The following is a 24,124-nucleotide window of genomic DNA, read 5'->3' on the forward strand; positions in this document are numbered from 1 at the left end:
ATAGCAGAGACACAAAGCACAATTTATATATATTGTCTGTAAATGTTTTCCACTTTTTTTAACTGAAGCCAACAATCATGGTAAAGGGAAAAAAATACATTGTGAGAAGCTGAGATGTTAGAACAGTCTTTTCAAGGGCAAGCTGTGCAGTCATTTTATGTTTTTAACACATCACTTATTTACTCCCACTTATTCCAGATGTGAGGATTGTATCGACAGAGCTATACTGTCACATACCTCAGCTGTGAGTGTGACAGCTGATTCCGCTGGTTGATGCCAGCACCTGGTGTCTGCACCGCTCAAAATATTGCTCATGAAAATCCACTGCTGAGCCTAATAGGCTCTGTGAAATGTATACGTGTGATTAACTCAATCAATTTCAATAAGATAATCTTTAGTTGCTGTTCGTATTTTTTGACACGATGGTGATAATTAGATTGAGAGACTGACACAGAGTATCTAATTATGGAAATGTGTAATAAAATGTTTCGAGTGTCTGCTTCAGCTCCACTCCCCATTTTTCAGGTGTCTCTTTACGTGTTAAAGATCATTGTTCGTCTCTTGTGAGAGCACTTGTGTTTCTGAAAAAGGGCCTGTTCACATCTATTGCATGCTGTTTCAACATATATGTTAACAGGGTCATGATTACAACACACATTAATGGCTGCTATATACTGTCAGCCTCCACACCATACTGCACCCTGTGCTTCGTCATCTTCAATGTTCTTGAATTAAAAATGAAAGAAAAATACACCTTCTTTCATTTCTTAGGTTTTACATATCAGGACATAATAGAAAGAATCTCGAGTCTTAAAATAATTTAAATACAACCTCAGATGGACAGCAGCATATTGATATTTTACACTATATCATTGTTTATGTAACATAAGCTAAAGAAGCATTGCGTGGGAAAACTAAGTACACCCCATGGTTCAGTAGGTTGTATGACTAACTTTAGAAGTAAAAACTTGAGGTAACGGTTTCCTTAATGACTTTATTAGTTTCTCATAGTGTTGAGGTTCAATTTTGGTGTTCTTTACAATTTCACTTTAGTTGGTTTAGGTTTGTGGGCATTTGCTTATGTATTCTATGAGTAATATATGTAGCTCTTGGGTTTTTTTTTACTGATTCCTTAGCATTCCACAATGAAACGGGTGAATTGTCTGGAATGTCCCCCTCTGGAAATATTGGCAACTGTCAATATTTCTTTCAGTCAACTATGACTGTATCAAAAAAAAAAAAAGTAACAAAAAAATAAATAAATTCCATTTTTTTTAATCACATTTATTGATTGATAGTCCTAAAACGTGTAAGTGATACTTGAAAAGGTTTCATATACAAACTTTTACATTTTAGACATTGGCGAAGCGTAACTTTCAGGCACAGGATGAATGTGAACGTAAACATCAGTGCTTCAGTCCCAATAAAACTGTATTAACACTGAAACAGTGGCGGTAGCACTAGCCCAGAGAGTGCCCATCGCATGAATCATCAGGCTGATTAATCTACACAGTGACTTCTTCACTTTATACGAAGAAGAAAGAAATGAGCTGTGCGAGTACATTTCCCAGCAGCTTGAGTAGACGGCAAATTCAAGAGTGAGTCACGATATTTCTAATATGTGGACACGTTTTTATAAATTGTGTGCACTTATTTCTGTCACTGACACATCATAATCAGATCTTAATTATTCCTAAGTGGAAATTAATGCATATGGGTGTATTGCCTTCAAGTGATCATTTTTTATGTGCACCTTTTATTGTTGTAGTTGGCCTGTGGGGTTATGCGGTAGGCCGCCATGGTTTGGGAGTGGTAATTGTGGATGCTCAGTGGATAGTTTAAGGCTGGATGAACACTTGTCATGTTTCTCATGGACTTCTCTAGCAGTTTTTACAATGAGGAGAGTCTTGCTGAGAGAGACCACTGCCGTGGGGGGTAGCATTGCTTGGTCGACAGCAATATGTAGGAGGGTAATCTAGTCAAAGTAACATCCATGTGAATCCCAGGACAAAAGGTTTCCCAATTTCCAGTTTGCCAGACCTGTTTTGGATACTTTGTGTTTCATTTTTGCGCTCATTAAATTTTTCTTAGATTTTTATATATTGTTTTATCAAACTGTGTATTTATTCATCTTTAAGCTATTTTGCTGTAGGTTGGTTGGTAGTGGGGTTTTTCTCCTGTTTCATGTAGTTTCCTATTGTGGTTTAGCCCATTTTAATTTAGTTTTTGTATAAAAATATTACATTTAGTCTAGTTTTAACTGTTTCAGTTTTTATTTCTATTATTGGGCCATGGGTGATATTTGTCAGATGGTAAGACCTAAGAAGTTCAGAACAGTAGCCTAATGTAATGCAATACAACCACAAAAACCCGAATCACAGTGTAAAAACAAAGATTAAAAATGAGCCTTATCAGGCTGGCTATGTTGGCAAATTTGGCTCACCCAATTGGCATTTCTTGTGTAGTTTACAGGCTTTCACATCTAGTTTTATGTTAGCTGTAATAACAGCGGTTTGTAAATAAGTATTTGTGTGTGTATATTTAGATCTACTTGTGGAACTTGGGGAATCAAAAGTCATTGATGTTCAAAATCAATTTGCAGTCAAATATCAGATCAGTCACACTTTAAGAAAGCTGGGGGTGGTGTGAATGTGTGACAGGCAGAGAAGTGATTTCTTAATAATGCTGCAATAAGCACTTCCGGCGTTATTGCATCACTCTCCCCACAGACACCTGCACAAACACAATAAATGGATGTGCGGGTGTCATGGGTGCGGGCAGGTTTGAATACCTGCAAAACAAGATCACCTTTCTTGCATCACTCAAACCTCCAGGCAGCCAATGGAACGACTTGGCTGCGAGTCGTACATTGAGTGGGGGCAGGAAATCCTTTCTCAGTATGGGTGTGAAAGTGCAGTGATCCACACTTCCCTTAAAACACACACACACACAGTGTAACTACATAAACAGCTTATTGAGTATGTGGCCTTGCAGCTTTTGAGAAAGCTAAATTGCCGCCTCCACCGTTTCATGTAAACATAATCGAACAGGAGGCTGAGTCACAATGTGTGCCTGTCTTTATGAGTTCTTACAGAGATCACACACATACCACTGTGTGTTTGAAAGATTACTACTTTCACAAAACGTTGTCATTCATACAACGTTGATGAGTAATCACAAATATTCAGTAGCAGTGGATAACACCATCTCCAGCTTAATCATGATACATCCTGTCCTCAAAGGAACCATGCACTTTTACTACAGGCTTTTGACTGCTTAGGGTTGAGACGAGTAATTGGTTGACTTTTTTTAGTCGTCAGATTTTACTGATACCGATACAACCTCGCGTAATAATAATTGTTTTGGTTCACCCTTCAAAAATATACTAGCTAAAAAAAACAGAAACTTACGTTTGAACAAGATTTATCGACCTACACTACAATAAATGTGCAGACAAGATGTTTAATATGAGGTATGACCTCCTCTGGCCATGTTGGAAGCACCTGTCACCTGTTTAGGCATGGACTCCACAGTAATTGCTCTCCATTCCTGGATGAGTGCAGCCTGCAGCTGTGCCACGGTCATTAATTGTGGCTGCCTCTGATGAATACATTGACCTAACATGTCCCAGGCATGTTCAGTAGGAGACATTTTGAGACTAAATGCTAGCCAAGGAAGTGTCTGGATTTGGTCCTGATTCCAGGACGGCCAGCACTACTTTGGCAGTGCGGGGGTGGGCATTGTCAAGCTGAAACAGCTGCTAGGCGGAGTGATGCCGCAAGTACAGTTGGAGCATCTCGTCTCAGTACCTCTGTGCAATCAGGTTTCCACCAAGTGGAAGCAGATAAGAGATGGTGCTATCGTGGGCAAGGCTGCAGCAACAGCTCGGGCACACATGCCAGAATCCAGCATGCCAGTACCACTCCCTCAGTGAACGTCAGTCAGTTGCAGCATTTTGTGCATACAATGTTTGTGTGTTCTGAGATCACTGGCTTGAGAATGTGGTAAATTAAACCACTCCTGTGGTGTACAAGTGAGTCCATTTATGTTCAGTAAACAAATTGCCAATCCCTCTATTGACTAAAAGCAGTCAACCAAAACTGAAAACGATTCACAGAATATGTTTGGGCTTTTCTGAGAGATTAAGGTGACGTTCTAAGAAATGGATTTAAAACAAATATTGAAAACGTTTTTTCAGTAATGCAGTATTAACACAGAAGAAATAACAGCATTCACTATCTAGAAGCACTGTTTCACAGCACAGAGTCTGAAATATGTCACACAATTAGCCTTAAAGTGAGCACTGCAGCATTTTATATGAAAAACAGAAAAGGCTGTTTAGTCAGGAAAAGAACGTCACATTACCGTATTTCCCAGACTACAAAGCGCACCTGAATATTAGCCGCACAAGCTAAAATCAGGGGAAAATCCTGTTTTGTACATACATTAGCCGCACCTGACTAAAAGCCGCAGGTGTTTCAATATTGACTTATCATATGTAAGAGAATATGCACAAAGCGAATTGTCAGGAAAGAGATGGCTGTTTGGAGACACACCCCTTTTATTAATATTTTGAAAAACAAGTTATGGGTACATATTTGCACATGTGCTGTGCTTCATAAATGAGTAACAAATGTAGTACATAACAGTAACCTACAGCACACCAGAAAAATAGATTCGGACTACCTTTTAGGCTCAGGTGCAGTGACACGGCTTTAACAAGAAGAAAAGTCAGTCATTCACCACCATCTTCCTGCGCACTAAAACCACCAAAGTCCTCTTCTCCAGTGTCGGAAACGAACAGGCTCAGGATGGCTTCGTCATCCACTCTCAGCTTCTTTCCTTCGTTGTCACTTTCAAAACCAAAGATAATCCTCATTGTCATTGTCAGTGTCGGAGTCGAACACCCTCTGAAGGGCCGTGGCGGTGTCCTCCTCTTCATCATGCAGCAGTCCAGCCCTTCGAAATCCGTTGGTGATCGTGGATGTTTGCACACTTTTCCACGCTGTCAGAATCCACCGGTAGAGTTGAGCACAACTTGCTTTTCGCAAGTTTATCGCCGCTCATCATCCACGACTCCCGCTGAACGCGTAGCGCTACTTTGAAGTTTGTTTTTCGCGCTACTTGTACGGCACTATGTTGCCTGGCGGATGGACATGTGACCAACATACCACTCTTGAACCCCGATCCTTCCGCCAGGCAACGTAGTGCCGTACAACAGCGGAACAAACAAAACAAATCGTCTTACGATATCACAAAAATCATGGACAATCCATAGAAAAGCCGCACCTGACTAAAAGCCGCAGGGTTCAAAGCTTGTGCAAAAAGTAGCGGCTTATAGCCCGACAATTACGGTATATAAAAATGGAGACTAGAATGAGGAAATTGTTGAGGGTTTTTTCTTGTTACGTTTGACAGACTATGTCAAACTCTCTATGGCAGAGAGCTGTTAACAACGGCTTATTTAGTTCTCAAGTGGTAAGCTGAAGACTTCTGTGACATTTCAATACTCTTGTACAAAGACTGCGTGTAATATTACTTTTTTGCTCAGAGCAAATAACACGTTCGCTTTTCTTAATGTTGGTCTTTCTCTGCCACGGCATTGTTTATGTTCTGGCTGCTCTGAACAGTCCAATGCCAAATGCAGTTAATGTAAGTGATAAGACTGGAAGCAATAAAAACGATGTTGCTAATAAGTGTTGAAAACAGGTTATGGCTGAGGTTGAATGTTTATCTACCAGTCAAGTGATGATGAAACAGCCTTATGTTGGTTTCTGCGCATCTTAATAAACATGAGCCCCAAAATCTATTGGTCATTCTATGCACCTCAAGCTACAGACTCAACAAATAATGCTTCACAAAAAACTATTAGGCCAACTAAGATATCAGTGAGGTCATTAAGCTCAAGATCAGGACTTTTTTTGAAGCAGGGAATCCAAAACATATACCCAAATGTTAATGGCTATCCTCTTATTTCTTTATTAGGCACTTTTTTTTTTTAATATTCACCTGACCATAGGCCTTAGGTCATAGTTGTTGAAGTCCAGCTTCACCAACCCTCCAGACATCGCTGACAGTAGTTTTTTGACTTTGTTTAGATCCAGACTTGAAGCATTACTGTACCTTTTTTGGTTTATTTTTTAAGAAAAACTCCAGTTAGAGGGTGGTGTATTTTATTTTTTGTTGGTGTATCTTATTTTATTTTTTGTCAAGCACCTTGGTATGCCCTTGGTTTTTTAGTGGGCTTTATAAATAAAGTTTATCATTATTATTATTATCATCATCATCATCATCATTATTATTATTATTATTATTATTATTATCTTCTTTATATCCCATGTTTTAACCTACCTGACTTCTAATAACACCTGGCAGAGCAGCCACATAGAGATCAAAGAATCTGGATGATTTTTGCTTTTGGGATCCCAAAGAGCACCTAAAATGCATTTTTGCATCATCTCAAAACAGTAGTCACACACCCATGATCCTTTTAATCATTCTTCCTGTCCATACCGAACAGAAAGCAAACTGAGCAGATTAGAAGATTGATTTAAAAGTTATTTTATAGTTGTCTAAACTGCCTTAAGCAGTTGCATTTTTAACAGATTGAGGTCTGTAGATTTTGTCCCACTTTGGGAAGGGATTTCTTCACACCCAGTATGGAAAGGATGAGTGATTACTACAACAAAATCTCTTACAGTGTAAATATGGGCATGTGAGAATTTTTTGAGCCATTTCCACACCGCAGTTTTGGTGCCAGGACCAGACTGTATCTGTTAATAAAACTCGACCTGCCGCTGCTATTTTGAGAAGGTCACCCATCATGGCACACTAAGCTCTCCAGAGCTACCCAGATGGCTAAAATTGAGAGGCCATCTAGTGCTACTGTGACTAAAACGGATGTAGATTTGTGGGGCTTCATTTTCTAGTCTGCTGACTGGTTGTTTAGGCTGTTATTCACTCTGATTAAGAACTCTGATTAGAAGGAAGTAAAGAAATCTCACTTTGATCTTCTACTGATGGCAGCAACTTTCTCTTTCCTAACCTTTAACGCTTATGGCTCTGAAGCTTTTTCGGGCTTCGGCCTGAAAGGTTTGAACATCCTGCTACGGCTGGGCGTAGCGATTAGAGCTTCAAATTACAATACGAGTGTTTCCGGAGCAGAATTTATCCTGCACAGGATCTTTTATTTCAAAAAAATGACCAGATTCTGGTCATGCTGCTCAAGTGTCTGGTTTCCTGTTGTCTTCACCTGCCTTGTGCAACTTCAGCCCCTGTCAAAAATAAACCAGATGCCATGTCAAGTGACACAAAGCACAAAGATGCTTCTGGGATACTTCTGAAATGTGGAACGGCACGTTTGGTTAATTGTACTCATTGTCTTGAGTGGGCCCACTGCAGACAGGATGCACCGCAGTCATGCCTGGTGCATTCCCAGAGGTCATTCAGGCAGACCACTAAGTCGAGCTCAACAACACTCCCAATAGATCGGCTGATCTCAATGACAGCCCATATCAACACAGGCCTTGATTATATTTTCCATTGTCAGTGGGTCAGCTTGGGTCCAAGTGATCTAAATTCCCTAGATTTCAACCTGCGAATACAAGGAGTCTGTGCAGACGTCCGTGTGCCTGCCAATTTTTTGTGAATTTGCAGATCCATCTGCCAACACTTTACATAACAATGCACTAGCTGTGTAACTACCTGCTGCAGAATTCAAGTAGACTTTAAAGAAGTATAACTGGAATGACTACTTGGCCATTGTGTCTCCAACTGTCTGTGTAACAGAGTTAACAGAGAATTATCAGGGTTTCATTTTTAAGACACTACCATTCTACTACGCTATTGAGAAATATCACAAAGGACACACAATTTAAGTTCCTTCTTAGACATCTTACAAGTGCTGACTACTACAAACCGCTTTGTAGCCCACATCCACCCCAGCTCCTCCTTTTCACTTAATTAGCGTCACATCTTTTTTTCCTCTTGACTATTTTGTTCTATACTGGGGTCTTGTTCCTCTCTCCACCTCCAGCTTTCCACGTATACGTGTAAAAAGGTGGGGAGGTCCCAGATCGGAGTTTTGCAACCTAATTTAAATGATTACAGATTTTGATTGATGTCGTCATGAACTGCTGTTAACTAAGGAAGAATGACCCCAAAACTGCCTAAAGAAAACCTATAATGTAAAATCATTTGGTAAATTGACAGTTCATTAAACTTAAATAATAATTTTCCTGCTTGTAAGCACACAGGCCCAAAATACATAAAGGCGTCTGGAATTCTGCACTTTTTGGGTCACCTTGTTTTTTCCAGGGCCCTCTAACAACTTAAGTAGAGGAAATAGCTGCAAAAAATTTTCAGAGTGGAAAAGCACATTTAATCTCTGCTAAAAAACATCATTGAGATGGAGTCTAAAGTGAAAATACATCTTTTTTTTTTTGCCCCAATGATGCTGGCGTAGAAGGTTTTTTTGACTTGTTGTTGACTGGTTGAAGCCTTATATGGACGTAATTGTGTGATTATGCATCTTTAATTAAATTAAAGCATGTCAGTAACATATATATGACTTTCCCTTTATGTGATTATCTTTCCCAGCCATCCCTGGTCATAAGTGAAGCTGGAAAAAAATATCTTGAAAAGGCTCTTTTTCTTTCTTTGTGCAGAGGATGAGTCAGATAAGGGTTATCTGCTTTGATTGAGCCCACTGAATCCCTTCTGAACATTTCTCTTCATAAGTTGCTGCTCATGTTCAAACACAGTTTGCTGTTTCTGTATTTTCCTGTACTAAAACCTTCACTTTGGCCTGTCTAGGTGCAGTATGTCATCCAAGGCTATCACAAGAGGCGAGAATACATCGCTGCTTTTCTCAGCCACTTTGGAACGTGAGTCATGAAGCGATCACAGCACGTGTCTGGCGCTCATCAATTTGTTACTGGAGACATGAATGTAATCGGTGTGTATGTGTTACAGGGGGGTGGTGGAGTATGATGCTGAGGGATTCACGAAACTCACCCTTCTACTCATGTGGAAAGATTTCTGCTTCTTAGTGCACGGTAATTAAATTTTTTTTATATATAGCACCAGTTCACAATAACAGCTGTCTCGGGGCGATGTATACTGCAAGGTAAAGGCATCATAATAATAAAGAGAGAAGAGGAGCGTCAGGTATTCATTCTTTTCTGTGTCTGCACTTTGTAGTGGACCTCCCGCTGTACTTCCCCAGAGACCAGCCCACCCTCACCTTCCAGTCTGTGTACCACTTCACTAACAGCGGTCAGCTCTACTCTCAGGTGCAGAAGTCATATCCTTACAGCCCACGCTGGGATGGCAACGAGATGGCAAAGAGGGCAAAGTATGTAGCACCTGCCTCGTAAAAATACACATTATTGTAATTATATGTTATGCGAATATGTTGAACATTTCATACACTGTTGGGGTGAAACTCAGTGGACGTACAATAATATATTAGACCCTTTACAGTCAGAAAAAGTCATATAAAAATTACTTTTGGAAGGGAGTGTAATACTCTTAAAAAGAAAAAAAAACACAATTTCTCAGATATTCTCAGATATCAAATAGCTAAAAAATGCAATATTCTGTGAAATTAAGTCAGTTAATTTAAAAGGAAGACAAGACACAATTGGATATTCTGACACTGTAAAGTTAAACATGGTACATTGTCCCCTGACTTGAAAATTAATTATTAATTTATGTATTAAGTAAATTTTTTTTTCTCATTTCAAAGTGTTTCAAAATGTTCCCAGAAATGTATGACTTATCATGTCATATAAACTAATCTCAGAGAATATCTGAACCTGAATCTGGATTTTAAACCCTTCCAAGATGTTTTTTTTTTTCTTGCTGTGACCCTTTATTCCTATTATTCTACCTTGTAATGAAATCCAGCCTTTTTCATTCCTGTCATTATCTACATTTCATTATCTTCAAAGTCCCTGTCAGCTTGTTTCATTCATTTATCAAAAGTGTTGTTAAAGCTTTAACTATGGTATTATGACGCATTGTCATATGGACTGTGCAGCATATAGACCATCTATTGATATACAGATTTGACCCAACCCTCAGTACACATAAACTAGCCTGACCTTGTTTGAGTAAATGCAGTGTTTGCTCTTTGTATGGTAAAGGTTAATAACTACTGTAAATATTGAAAACAGAAGGCAACGCATAATCTCTTGGCTGAGCAAAGGTTCTTTAAAGGAAAACTACTCGACGTGACACTGAGTCTCATATTTGTGGGCTTTTTGTCTTTGGATACCCGGTTGAATGATGGTGTCATTGTGACAGACAGCTTGACCTTCCTCAAGAGTCACCGACAGCGTTAAGTAAACATTCCAGACACACATCTTCAGGTATATCGACAATGCAGGTGTTTGTTTTGATTTAGGAAGCTAAACTATTGATTTAGTCTTAGTGTAGTTTTTTGTTGGTGACATTACAGTTGCAGTTCATCCTCTAAGCAGTTTTAAATGCCACTTTGTGCATAGTTTCAGTGGTTATGGGTGTTATTCAGATCCATGTTAATGGAAAGGCCTCTGTGTACTCCTCCTCTGCAGTGATACAGCAGACAGACTCTCCTGCATAAACCCAGTTATCATTTTCAAACAGAAATTGTTTGAACAGCTGAACTGTTACATCTCCTTTTAGCAATACTGCTGCATGGAGAGACGTGGCATTCAAAGAATCCTGAATAAAAATCTGTGTGAGACTTGACTGTTGTCCCGCCCCCATCGACAAAAAGCTATTTGGCAGGTTAACTGGCAAACGTACAAAAAAAGTTTCCTGGAATAGGCACATGGGAATCAAAAACCTTGACTGATTTAAGTTAGGCCGATCTCCTGTTCAAGATTATCTTCTTGGGCATGTCCAGACAGCTTCTGGTGTGGCTGCTATTTTTGCACTGCTCTCTGAAAGTGCCCCTCAGAGATGCGATTTCACCACAGACGTTAAACTGGTGCAGACAACAACCATCAGCTTCAGTTTCAAATTAATGTGAAGTTCTTTTGAAAGCTCCATCTCAAGGCTACAACTGAGCAGTTTTCAGTTGAAGAGTTCACAGTTTTTAAGCCTGAAGGCAGCTCGTTGGATCAGGAGCAGGAGCACGCTCGCTGTTGTTTCAACAGGTTGTGCACCATGATTGCATCTGCTAGGATGTGACATTCAGATGACGCGATCTCAACTGTGCTGCACAGCGGTGTGCTATGAAGAACACTGTCTTTACTCACCACGTACTTACATTTAACCAGTTTGCCGCCTCAAGACTTTGCCCACTTTCTGAAATCAATAATCAAGGTGAGTGATAATAATTGTGTTGCAGCAGAGGAGGTCAGAGGATGGTGTGCAAACATGTGAAGCGATTTTAATCAGATTTGACTGCTGATTCCACAATTTTTATGCCCCTGTAAACTGATCTCTGCATATGAATATGTGGAATCTGTTGGCAAGGAACAATATTTTTGGCAATAGAAGCCTTCTGGTCATGTTTGGACAGGATATGGTTGTGTGCAGGTACAATTCCTCCTGTAAAATAAACTGTAAAAGAAATATTAATGGAAACAGATAAGGCTGTAGTTCAACGAGAGGCTTACATATCCACTGGCTACTATGGAAGCTCTGAAAAATTGACCTTTGTCGTCAGAGTCAGGTTGACGATGGGTTTCCAAATTGATTGGCCAGTGACCAATGAAATAAAAGTTATGTCTCTGTGCCCTTTACGTTAAATAAGGAATTGGTCTTATTAAGCTAAAACTTAAATCCCCAGTGACATGAACAAGCTGATAGTCGAGAGACTTCCTTTTAGAAAGTCATTCAGGAGAAGATCTGTTCCTTAAACTGCTCCTGTTTCTCCCTTTAGAGTTTGAGGTGCACAGTGTCGTTTCTCATGTTGAATTGTGTTTGCAGGCAATAAAAACATTCTCCTTTTTATGTGCACTTTGCTGCACGCTGGGACTGACCCAGTGAATTTGTCAGATGCTTTGAAGCAGTTGAAACATAATTATTGTCACAATTTATTATGTCTCTGTCTCCCAGGGCGTACTTCAAGAGCTTCATCCCTCAGTTCCAGGAGGGAGCCTTTGCCAATGGGAAGCTCTAGCACTGACTGGCTTGATGACATGCCTGGAGAGTCGCCCGTGGGAGTGTGTGTGCACGTGCGTGTGTGAGTGTGTACCTGTAGTATGCACAGACTTGCTGCAGCAGCAGAGTGATAATGACAATATTCTTCTCAGTCAGTACCTTCGCTTTTTATTGTAGCCGATCTCCTGTTTAGTTGGCCAAAAACTGGCTGTGCTGATGATTCAATCCAATTAAAGGCCTTTATTTTGAAAACAAATGCCAAACTGACTGGAAATAATCTGACAAGCTTGTACTTGTACAAACCGTTCCACCCATTTAAATAAACATTATTTGTTGCATTGTGCCACTGACACCAGATGTGAACATGTGTATACACGAGTATCTTTGTCTTCTGATCGTTTGCCACGTGTTTGTCTAATTTGGCCCCAATATTGATGTTTAAATGATCTGTGACTTGCCTTTTAACTGTTTAAATGCTTTTTGATTTCTGTGACAAAGTCTTTGTCTGACATGTTGGCAGTATAAAACAAGTTCCTCCTGACAGTGTGTAATTGCTTTATCATTTGAAAAGTATTAGCACCCGTCTTTGAAATTGTCCTTTTACTTTATTTATTCAAAAGCGTAAGAAGTGGAAAATAGACTAAGGAGCATTGTAGACATTAAGACGGCGTGATTACAGCAGTATTGTGTGTCAGGGTCATTCCATGTTCATCTCATCTGACCCCAGCTCCTTTTTATGCAGTGACTTTTGTCTGTTTCATATTTTTTACCTTCATACTATGAATACTATTATAGAAGATTATACTATTGTTATGAGCTCAAGACCCTCAGTGTACAAAAGCATGGGTTAAAGCATATATATATATATATATATATTAGGGGTGCAACGATACACAAAATTCACAATTCGGTTCGGTTCGATACTTTGGTGTCACGGTTCGATATTTTTTCGATACAAAAATTGTTCATGCATTTTTAATTTGTCAATTATTAAAATTATAAATATATATTTTAACTCAAAAGTACAGTTTTTAAATTTAACCCTAACCCTTGTGCGTGTTTTTTATTTTGACAGCGAATGCGCACCTGCGGACCACTTATGTGCAGCCCTGGTTATTTAGCTCGTCATATTGCAGCCACAGAAATTCTTTTGTCCATGAAACCATAAAGCTGCACTTTCTTTTTGCCTTATAGTCTGATTTATCATAACTTCTCCGTTTTGTGGTAAGCTTTTCTTTGGCTGTCACTTCTTCACCCTGACCTGTCTTATTTGGCTCAGCAGAACTAAAATATATATCCTGCTGCTTTTACACACGCACTCACATAAGCTCAGCGATTCTCTGCGCGATCAACCTCTCACATGTTTAAGCTTGCTGCGGGAGATTTCACTTGTCATGTTTTTTAGATTAGATAGAACTTTATTAATCCCTCGGGTGGGTTCCTCTGGGAAATTCGATTTGCATAGTTTGCATAGTAAGCTAACGATTAATAAGACGATGTCAGAGGAATTGGTGCACAAATTATCATCACTCACAGATCAGTGCTGTCGCTCTCTATACATAGTTCGCACGATTGCAAAGTGAAAGCAAAAAAACAAGCGCAAATTCAAACGCGACTTCAATATGTCACATATTGACAGTGGCTCACCGATGCCAATGACATAATTACCCAGCTACATTTCTGAAAGAATGCAAAAGCATTGACATATATTTTTCCTACAATAGCCCGACGGGCAGGGAAGAGATAGATTTTGGTAGCCCGACTGAAAAAATCGCTAGCTCCGGGACGTCGGGCTAGCGATATTGCAAGCCCTGTATCTGATTGAGGAATCACTCATCTTTGGAAAAGAGAGTTTATTACAGAGAAATGGCTCTTTCCAAAATAAAAGCTATACTATCCGCTTCTTCTGGGCTATATTCTCAGCAGCATAAGGAGAATCATGTGCTAACAGCTGTCTAAATGACTCGGCTAAAGTTAGTAGCATGCTTGCTTTTTTTGTCTGCTTCCACTTGTCTTTGCACTAGGATGATGTCGGCGTAAATGTGCACTCATATTCGTTGTGTTCCCACTAGTGCTTTCAGGTTAATCTCGTTGAAATGACCTTAACGCCACAACACGGCAAATCTCCGTTAACGAGCTACCGCCGATCGCTCCGTGCATGGGGCTAGACGGCCAACACGTTAACGAGCTAACTGCGCTAACACACTAGTTCACACCAATGTAATTGAGCATTGCATGGCACATCCAACATACTGTTTTACTTTAGTCCATGACTCGCTTACCTTCAGGGTCATACGTCACATGAAAACCAAAATAATTCCAAACGCCAGATCTGAATGAGGTTCAACTTGCCTGTTGCAAGGAGAGCTTAACTTCTGTCTCGCTAGCTTGCCCTGCGCTCTTCCTTCTGACTATGCTGTCTGTGTTGAGCGCTCAGTGGATCTGCGCTCGACAGTGCAGCCTAGGCGGAGTAGTCGAACGCAGATTCACTGAGCGCTCAACACAGACAGCATCGTCAGAAGGAAAATTGATAAAATAAATTACAAATGTTGTATTGTTCGATACATATGCGTACCGAACCGAAAGCACTGTATCGAACGGTTCAATATCGATACGAATATCGTTGCACCCCTAATATATATATACATATACATACATACACACACATATATATATATATATATATACTGTATCATTATGTCTTAAGTGCAAGAGATGTTCACATGAGCTGTAAAACACACAAAAACTGCAACCATATCCATTTTACAGCAGCTCAACGTCTAAAGCAAAATCTGATTTTTGTTTGGTTTGATTTTTTTTTCTATAACCAACTTTGAGCATTGTTAACATGGGATAGATAGTTTTAACACTAAAACTGCTCCAGTTTATTATCTGTGACACACAGTAACAGAAACCGGTAGCCTGCATGTTCTGATTTCTGATGATCCACCTGACTAAAGTGCATTTCAAGTGAACTTTCAGAGGTTAACTGACATTTGTTTCTATTACTCTATATCACAGACATTAAATGTGTCTTTTGTCAGTGGGTCTAAAATGGATTTGTGCGTTTTCATGTCGATTTAAGAAGTTATATGGGCTCAAAAATGCTTGAATAAAAGGTGTGTATTAAAAAGTGACAGAAATTCAACCCACCCTTTGAGGGTCACTAGATTTTCCCAGCGTAATTTTACATAGCTTCATTAATTAAATATACTAAAGTTGATTCTGAGGGGGTCACGTGGTAAATTCATTTAGATTTGATTGAGTTTATATGGAGTAGTCTACTGTTAATATAAAAGTAGCTACATTTGGATTTAATAACATTGATCAGGCTTTTTTTTAGATGAAAAAGTTCATCTGAGCAAATTTGTTACATATTTTAACTATGCCATAAAAAGAAACACTGTACAAATCAAATGAGTATGCACATTAATATTATCACCTAAAGCAATATTATCTTTAATAATAGTTCACCATTATTTTCGCCTCACACAAATACAATTTATATACAACACAGTACTAATCTGGAGAGGATTTAGTGTGTCTGTCCATATCAAAGCCAATTAATCAAATGCAGTTGCACATGCATCACATGTGTTTGCCTTTCCCATAGCAACAATATCATCGATATTTTCAGGTCTGGCACGGAGACATCATTCTTCCCCTCGCGTCCAAATACGCGCACAGAAAATCTACCTTGAATAATGCGTTGTTCATTATTTTAGTTCAAAATGACTCTCTGCCCTCCAAATGTGTTCAGTGGTACACCTCGGTATCTGCAGTGCATTTCAAACCCCCACAGATGCTGTTGTTTTTTACAGGCCCTCAGTGTGCTTGTGTAATATGGAGCCGCAGCACAGAGAGGATGAGAGAGTGTGTGTGTGCCTGAGTGAGGCAGCGTGTGCGCTCGCTTGTTTTCATCATTAAATACGAGGGTCATAGTTAGGGGTCCTTCCTGGCCTGAGGCGCAGCCCTTTGCTATATTTATTGTTGGTAAAGCAGCAACTGTCAAGTCTAATTGAGAACTATAGGGTGAATGTATCTGGGGCATTTAATAGCATCAAGGCTCTTAATAAAATAATTAAAAAGCAAGATTCTTTTTGTCTTTTTCACTGCCCCGCTCCATGTTTCTTGCTCTAACCTTTCCCGACCAGCTTTCAGAACATCTCAGCCGCGGGAGGAGCTGCTCTCGTTTTGCAGAGCTGAGAGCTGATGGGTGGGGGTTTGAGATGGAGTTCAGAGGGGGGTAGTAGCATGACAGGGAGCATCTTTAACGAGCACGAGCGGAGGCTAGTTTAACTTGACTGTCACAGCTCGAAAGGCAGCGATTGATTTTCCAATAGTGTTGAATCTCAGTGCAGGTTTGGCTCTGAGCTTGAACCCCATCCCTGCCAAATAACCTGCTGGCTTACATTAGCTCAAACAAAATTAGCTGAATCGTTAGCAGCTTACATCATTCCCCTCAATTCCCAACCGTGCCCGTGCAAAAGGTAAACTCGCCCAACTCTTGAAGTTTCCCCTCAGCCGCTGACGTTGACCCAACCTGACATAAGCCCTTTAAGTAACTAGTAAACAATTCCTTCCAAAGTGGCTTAAACTGTGTCACTGTCGCAGTGCTTAAGTCACATTTAGTTAGCCTCCTCCCTCAAAAGTGTCTGCTCCCAAACATGGCTCACCTTTACACGCTTTTAAGCAACTTAACGTGGATTTATCCGCTGTTAATGATCCTGTAAAGGTGCTGCTCGGCATACCTTTTGAAGATGTGTTTCTCAGCCCCCTGATTCACAGTGCAGAGGTCTGCCAACCCTCCGAGCTAATGCTCCAAATCCACTAATCCAGCCGTCTTTAAGAGATCTCAATGGCAGTCGGATGGAATAATTAAAGGCTGGAATAATTAGCTCGAAATCTTTGGACGGGGGATGATTAAATTGATGAGGCTGGTTTTCATTTTATTTATTTATTTTTGTGGTCTGGCTGTGATCATGCTTTGTCGGGCTAAACTTTGATATAAGGCGATGACTGAAGACGGATCGGTCATTTTTTATGCTATTTTGTGAGATAAATCGCCGACTGCACTGCAGCCTTGATGGTGGCGAGGAAGTTAATGAGCATCAAGCAGGGGGGCGGGGCCTGTCTGTTCAGAAACAGGTGTCCTCAGCTTGAGGGAGCTGGCAAACATTAGCATTAGATTAACATTAACAGGACTGGTGGCAGCCCTATAAGCAGCTAGCTCGGAGGCAGTTAAGGACCTGCCAGCCTGGAGAACTGACAAGTGTGTGAAACAGGATCACTTAAAGCTCAGCAACGAGCACCTTCTTGGGCAACAACCCAGCCTTTGCTCTCGGCGTATCTCACCCAGCTTCACCTCAGAAGTCGGGCGAGCCGCCAGAAACTTTTGAAGAGCAGAAGAAGTACGTCGGAGGCAGACAAAAGTGTGATAAGACAAGAGGAGGGAAAGTGTGCGAGAGTGATTGAAAACCCTGAATCATCCCCTCGATGGTAAACAGCCGGGGCTGAGGTAATCAGAAGGAAGCGAGGAGTGTCCAAAAGGCCCGAGTGTGTCAGAGACCAGGAGAGGAGAGACTGTTTACCCCCCTCTTCTGGAATCTGTCAGCCTCGCCTCAGCCTTTGTTGTTCACCTTCATTTTCTGAACAGCAGACTTTTGGCTTAAAATTTTACCCCCAGAAAAGACACACAGTTAGCCCAGTGAAAAAACTGTAGTGACTATGGGGTACTTTGTGTTTTGTGTGTAAGTCCAAATTCAGAGTGACATATGGGGAGTTTTCTCCCCCCCCCCCAAAAAAAACAACAACTCTTCAGCATATTTGGAAGGAAATGGGGAGAGGGGAGGCGGGGTGGATTTCAGAGGCTATGCAGCATTTGCGAAGCAGCGTAGGGTTGTTGATGCGAGCCATGTTGAGGATGATGGAGCTGAGAGGCTTAACTAATTTTGGAAAGAGAGAGCAGGAGGAGGAGGAGAGCGGAGGGGGATTTGGGGCCTTTTGTTACAGCCTGTTTGATCTGGGAATTTGGGAAAAAAATGGCCCAGAGATGTCGTGAAAATGAGAGAATTACAGTTCGGGTCCCTCACTCTTCTTCTTCTCCTTCTCTTTTTTTTCTTTTTTTTTTTAATCAAACTCGAGGAGCAGGGGAATTCTGATGCACTCCCGTGTCAAAGCAGCAGATACCCCCCTTCCCACCACCTTTTTTTGGGTTACAGATAATAACTGGATCTAGTTAAATCCTGATTGTTAATTGCTAATTACTCCTCGTGCATGAGGAGCCAGGAGAGCGTGGCTAAGCTGATCAAATGAGTCTTCGCTCTGGAGCTTGTAGGTTTTCCCGTTTTGTCTCGTCCCCGTGTTGTTGGGGCGTTTGGAAGGGCTTGTTTTCGATGGCTTTTGACAAGATAAAGACTGATTTTTTTTTCTTCCCAAGAAGGGTGGGAAGCACAGAGTGGGAGGTGTGCTGGAGAGAGGAGGGGGGCCTTATTTCCCCTTGGGTGTGATCACAAGCATTTGATTTAAAGCTTTCATGGGTTAACCAAAGCACATCCCGCAGGTGTTTTTTCTCTGGAAGGCAGCTCTCGTTACCCAGCGAGCTGTTTGGCTTCGGTTCAACGTGCATGATTGTCGTAAAAGATGAAACTCAATTTGCTTAAAAATACTCAAACTGGCACCCAGAGAGAGGATTTTTGTGGCTTAATGGAGTTTTTAAAGGTAGCGTTTGGCAGCAGCCTCTTATTTAAAAGCCTCAATCACTTCATTATCAGATTCCGAAAAAAGAAAGGTAAAGAAAGATGATTGAACCTCTTTGATGCCATCTAGGGTTAGGCTTCACTGCTGATGTTCTTGTGGACATCATCTGGCGGGTTATTTACACTCTTTATTTAGTCCTCTTGCTCTGCAGCTTTTCTCTTGCCCCTCACCCCCCAGATTCCTCCATCTCCCTCCTATCTTAAACCTCCCTTCCTCCAGCAGCTACCTGAGGAGCTGTCAGTCTGGATTGCCGCGCTGTCTGTTCATCCTGTCAGGCTGAGGGACGCGTCCTGATCAGCCGTGGACACTGATAGACCTGTCAGGTGAGATGACAGCCACGAGTGAAGACGCGTACAGACAGGTACATGTAATGTGACAACGCTCCTTCATCCCTCCTCCACCGCCACAACTACAGCCGCCACCCGCTCCCACTTCCCTTCACTTCCCCTCCCTCGGAAAAATAAATATCCATAAGTTGGAAGAGTGCACACGGGATGAGCATGTTTCTTGACGAGTTGGGGGAAAGTTTTCTTTTGAGCCTGAGCTGATGTGATGCAGCCACGTGATGAAGTTTGGTGTCATGTCAGCTGCAGTTTCTGCTTATGATTTGCATAAAATGTAAAAGATTTTTCTTCATCTTCTTAACATCTATTAATAAAGATAAATGATACCCCTGAACATAATGCACTTCTATAGCACTGAGACCTCAGAAATGCCACATTCGCTGTTTGGTTTAAACTTCACATGAGAGCCATTTGTTTGCAGCCTGTGTTTGACATCATTTTTAGCTCCAGTTACAAAGTCATATGGTTGACACATCGACAGTATTCAACCAGAGCTTTAAATTTTTAAAAAAGTGGAGATTTACAGCTCTCAAAACTACTGCAGGTTTCACCTATATAGCTCAAAAGACTGACATAGCTATGGTTATGGACATTTTGAAGCCTGGGTTATCAGATAGCCTGACCTTCCCATATTTGGAGACCTGTCAGCATCCATTTGGCAACCTTAGGTGGCTCCTCAAGGGTTGTTGAAGGTTGCTGACAGTTTGCTAAAGCCCCCTTAAAAAAGCCTAGAGACTGGTAAGAAGCTCCTGCTAGCCACCAGTTGCTAGGGAAAAGCCTGTATTGATTAGAGATGGACCGATCTGATATTACGTATCGGTATCGGTCCGATACTGACCTAAATTACTGGATCGGATATCGGAGAAAAATAAAAAATGTAATCCGATCCATTAAATATCACGAAAGCACCTCACAAAACTTGCAACACGCCGTAACTCACCTCAGAACGTTAGCACGTCGGAGCAGTATGCATCACGTGATAGAGCGGCTGTGGCATGCAGGACCTGTCGATGGTCTGGATAGCATTTGGAGCTTCGCTAGCAACCCGGCATTTCATCTCCGACAAAGTTATCCCCGAGAGAAGTACAGCAAGTGTGTAAGTCCATCTCTGAATGTTTGTAAAGCATTCCTGCGTTAAGCTTAACAAACGACTGCCTCTTCTTGCTGCTACTTCAATCATGAAACTGCTTAACGATCAGCTGATCGGCTTTTCTGTCGCCAGTCGTGTCTCTAGTTTGCTTTTGGCCCACTTTGCACCAGAAAGAGGAAACCAGCGGCTGAACAACAGCAGCACGTTTAAGCTTGATCAGCTGTTGTTAGAATGTATTTAATATTACTTTCTACACCAGGATCGTTTTCTACGTAGCTGACGCTGGTAACTGTGCAGGGGCGGATCTAGCAAAGTTTAGCCAGGGGGGCCGATAGGGCATTAACAGGGAAAAGGGGGCACAAAGACATACTTTTCTTTCTTATTCTCATTTAAAATGTCTAGCTTTTAATAAATAATTATCTGACACCCAAAGTTTTAATTTGATGTAAAATGAATAGAAGTCAATTACTGTATATAGTAACTATTAAGTCTAATATACCCTAGTAAGCTATAGTACTTTTTCCTTTGGGAAGGTACCATCTGTGCAGTCTGCAATTTTGTTGAAGAAAGATGTTGAATCTATTTAATATTTCTTGAAAAATAATTGATTTCTGTGCATTTTTTTTCACACTGCATCAAATTAAGGTTGATTACGTCGATTAAGCATCATGAGGTGGCGCGTGAGGGGTGGTTCCCTATTTTTTATTTATTTATTTTTGTTGTTGCTGGGAGTTGGAACCCTATTAGTTAGGTTGCTTAATATTTATGCTAAGTACTCTTTAAAATACCAGAATAGGGAGGATGGTGTAGGTTTAAGTTTATTAGATTGATCAGTATTGCTGAACTATGAAATATTTTTTTTTGCATACAGGTATAACAGAATAGCTTTAGTGTAGTTGTTGTTTTAAACTTGAGTATGAACTTATACAAAATGCAGCAAGATATTTAAAAAACAGTTTTGTTGATTAAAAAACACTATCGGATTCATATCGGTATCGGCAGATATTCAAATTTATGATATCGGTATCGGACATAAAAAAGTGGTATCGTGCCATCTCTAGTATTGATCCATTGGTTGGTGAGTGGTTGCTCTTGGATAATCCTGCCTTCTGAAACACAATATGTCTAACACGTAATTCAGTATGACTCAAAATGAGTGACTGAACCTACAGAAAGCTATTTCCCCATAAAATGTGATAGAACAAGGACTCTTTCTGCAACCATGGTTATCGCCTTCTGGTGGTTATTAAAATGAGGCGCTTTAAAATTCAAAATTTTAGAGTCAGCCTTAAGTGGCTATTAGAGGAACTGCAGTTTGGGGTTTTTTTGGTAGATCTCCTTTGGCTTTTTTGTTTTTCACTTGGTTTCATCACATAAATTAGTTCTTACTGAAGAATTTATCACATAAAGGTCACTCCCACTAACTCCTGGGTATTACCACAGATTTCCTTAGAAGTAAAGCTAAATATTTCAGTGGTGGAGAAACATTGGGAAATTAATAGATGGATCAGACAGGGTGATCAGTTGGGATTGGTCATAACTTTGTTAGCTGTTTCGACACACTTGCTCGGCCATCTGGTGCACAGTTGCTAGCTGAAAATGCTTAAATACCCTGTACACTGTGCTGTATGTTAACAGGATTTCTGGAATATGTTCCTCATGAGTGGCCAACCAAAGCTGTAATACTTTGTTGAAGATAGGGTTCAGATGCTTGTAAATACCAACATTTTATGCTTCCAGCTTGTTAAATGTACGACTTTTCTGCTTTTTTTAAATGTTGGTGTCTTTTTGAGCTCTTACAAGCTTACCTTGTAAGATGGTACAAAGACCCATAGGAACAATTCGTGCTTTCACTAAGAGCTGTAATATCACAAATGTCAACCATATTAAGAAAACAAGTTCCAGGCAAGAGACTTCTTTGAAAAACATCAAACAAGCAAGTCCACAGAGGACTCATTTTGAATGACCTGAGCTTCAACTGTTTCCTGACGGGGAAACATTTGACCATAGAAGAATAGTACATCCTTTCAGCACATAAAATCTGTTATCACCAGTTTAACCGTATGTAGATATCTACACAACTTTATCAAAAAAATTGTGTTTGGGCTGGGCAGTAGGCGTGACTGTTCAATACCTCAGCTTCACCCTACCGTCATAAGCCCAAAATATCCACTGAATGTTTTTTGTTAGTGTTTTTTTAAGCTGTATTTGGTGGAATAGTTTGAAGTTGTGCTACAACCAACACCAGATCCAGATATTATCAGCCCTTTAAATGGCCATTATCAACTGTTATCAGTCACATGCACAAAGCCAGAAGGCCCATTCTTCTACCTTCTTTAAGGCTTAGTAGCCTGTTACGATCATTGTGATAGATGTAGGTCACATGTAAAGGTTGTGTAAAATCTGCATTAAGCTACTGTATTTGACATATCTTTTGCCAAATACACTCTTTATTTTAACCTAAACCATGATCTTTTTGTAACTCTTTTATAACTAGTAATTGCATTTGGTGCCTAGAACTAAAGCAAAACACAGTAACACCAAAAAAAGTCAGGTCCAAGGAAAAAACTCAAATTTGTGAGACACAGTTGGATTGGGTGGATTAAGCCTCTACCACCCCTTCAGCTTCTAAATGGGCATTTTTGTTGCTATTTGAACATTCCCACTTCCAAAAAGACCTGTAGAAAAAAATGGTTTATCAAGTTAATGTTACTTAAATGGCTTCCATAAGAGAAAATCGCTTTACCGGGCAATAAAAAAACATTTTTATTGACACATGAAATAGACACATTTTAGGAAGTAAATGCCTAAAATACAACAAATACACTTTTCCTAGTGTTTTGGATCTGCAAACTTATTATATTACTTAGCCAAAACTGGAGCCAACAAGAAGTTGTTGTGAGTCTCCATCGTGTATGTTCTCCACAGGATTGATAATGATGTAGCTGCACATGCCCAGTAGGCCTAAAATGGTATGTGAAACGTTTAGGTACTTCATGGAGAGAATAAATGCATCAGCTTCTTGTGAGCTAAACATCACTGATTTTATATGCGTCCTTACATAAATCTTAACAAATTACACATTTATTAAGTTTTAATGTTGCAACCCAACTTAGTAAATGTCTGGTCTGACACAACCCAGGAGCTTTAAAAGGATTTACACACAATCCAGTGCTGAGAAAGGTAGCTTTCAATTGTGAGTCACTTGGTTTTAGACTTGTTAGCACCAGTTTTGAGCACTTTACATTTTCTAAAATGACTGTTGAGTAAAGTTTAGTGAAATTACCAAAACCTAACTAATGCACTGGGGCCAGGTTGTATATTTGCAGGACAGGGATTTTCGGGGTGGGGTTGGAGGGGCCTAACAGAAAATCTTTGCTCAAGGAGTGCATAACAGATGAATCCAGCCATGGCAGAAAAAAAGGAGGTGGCGGGGGAATCATAAGTGAAGAACAAGGTGCCAAGAAAATCATATTCTGAAGTATTATGGGTAAAAGAATAAGAAATAGTGCCGTTACAGCAAATGTGATCAGAGCAAAACATGAGGGAAGGAAGATGTGGGGGTGGCAGTAGTGGTCGTGGGAGGAAGGGGGCGGGGGGGGGGATGCCAAGTGAGACAAAACCCCCTTGGCAGCCTAATTAAATTTTCCACTTTTCCACACTCACATTAAGCTTCCATCGAGCCGGAAGGAATGGACGCACCGGAGGAGTCGACCCCAGGAAGATCACCCGCCACCACCGCCTCCCCTCCCTCTTGCAGTTCCACATTTCCGTTTGACCAATCACAAACAAGGTGTGTAAGTACCAACTGAGGATATTATTCGTTTCATTAAGA

General features: G+C 40.5%; 1 protein-coding gene and 1 long non-coding RNA gene across 5 annotated transcripts in view; both read left to right on the forward strand.

Moving 5' to 3' along the window:
• babam2 (BRISC and BRCA1 A complex member 2) overlaps window positions 1-12,637 on the forward strand; it is a 126,694-nt gene extending 114,057 nt beyond the window's left edge. The window contains exons 9-12 of the mRNA XM_080871203.1: window positions 8,815-8,885; window positions 8,974-9,056; window positions 9,202-9,355; window positions 12,052-12,637. Of these exons, the coding sequence (XP_080727329.1) occupies window positions 8,815-8,885; window positions 8,974-9,056; window positions 9,202-9,355; window positions 12,052-12,115 (372 nt within the window). The 3' untranslated portion in view covers window positions 12,116-12,637. The remainder of the gene's footprint in view (window positions 1-8,814; window positions 8,886-8,973; window positions 9,057-9,201; window positions 9,356-12,051) is intronic.
• The window catches only part of LOC308390015, a 215,319-nt gene that overhangs the window by 184,186 nt on the left and 7,009 nt on the right, over window positions 1-24,124 (forward strand). Inside the window, exons 1-2 of one of the 4 annotated variants that reach the window (XR_013970380.1) lie at window positions 18,690-19,216; window positions 23,962-24,082. This is a non-coding gene — a long non-coding RNA (uncharacterized lncRNA). Of the gene's footprint in view, window positions 1-18,689; window positions 19,217-19,369; window positions 20,296-23,961; window positions 24,083-24,124 lie in introns of those variants that run through there. The other 3 variants (XR_013970381.1, XR_013970382.1, XR_013970379.1) reach the window with 3 other exon arrangements.

Source organism: Rhamphochromis sp. 'chilingali', assembly GCF_963969265.1.
Source record: "Rhamphochromis sp. 'chilingali' genome assembly, chromosome: 21".
NCBI lineage: Eukaryota > Metazoa > Chordata > Actinopteri > Cichliformes > Cichlidae > Rhamphochromis > Rhamphochromis sp. 'chilingali'.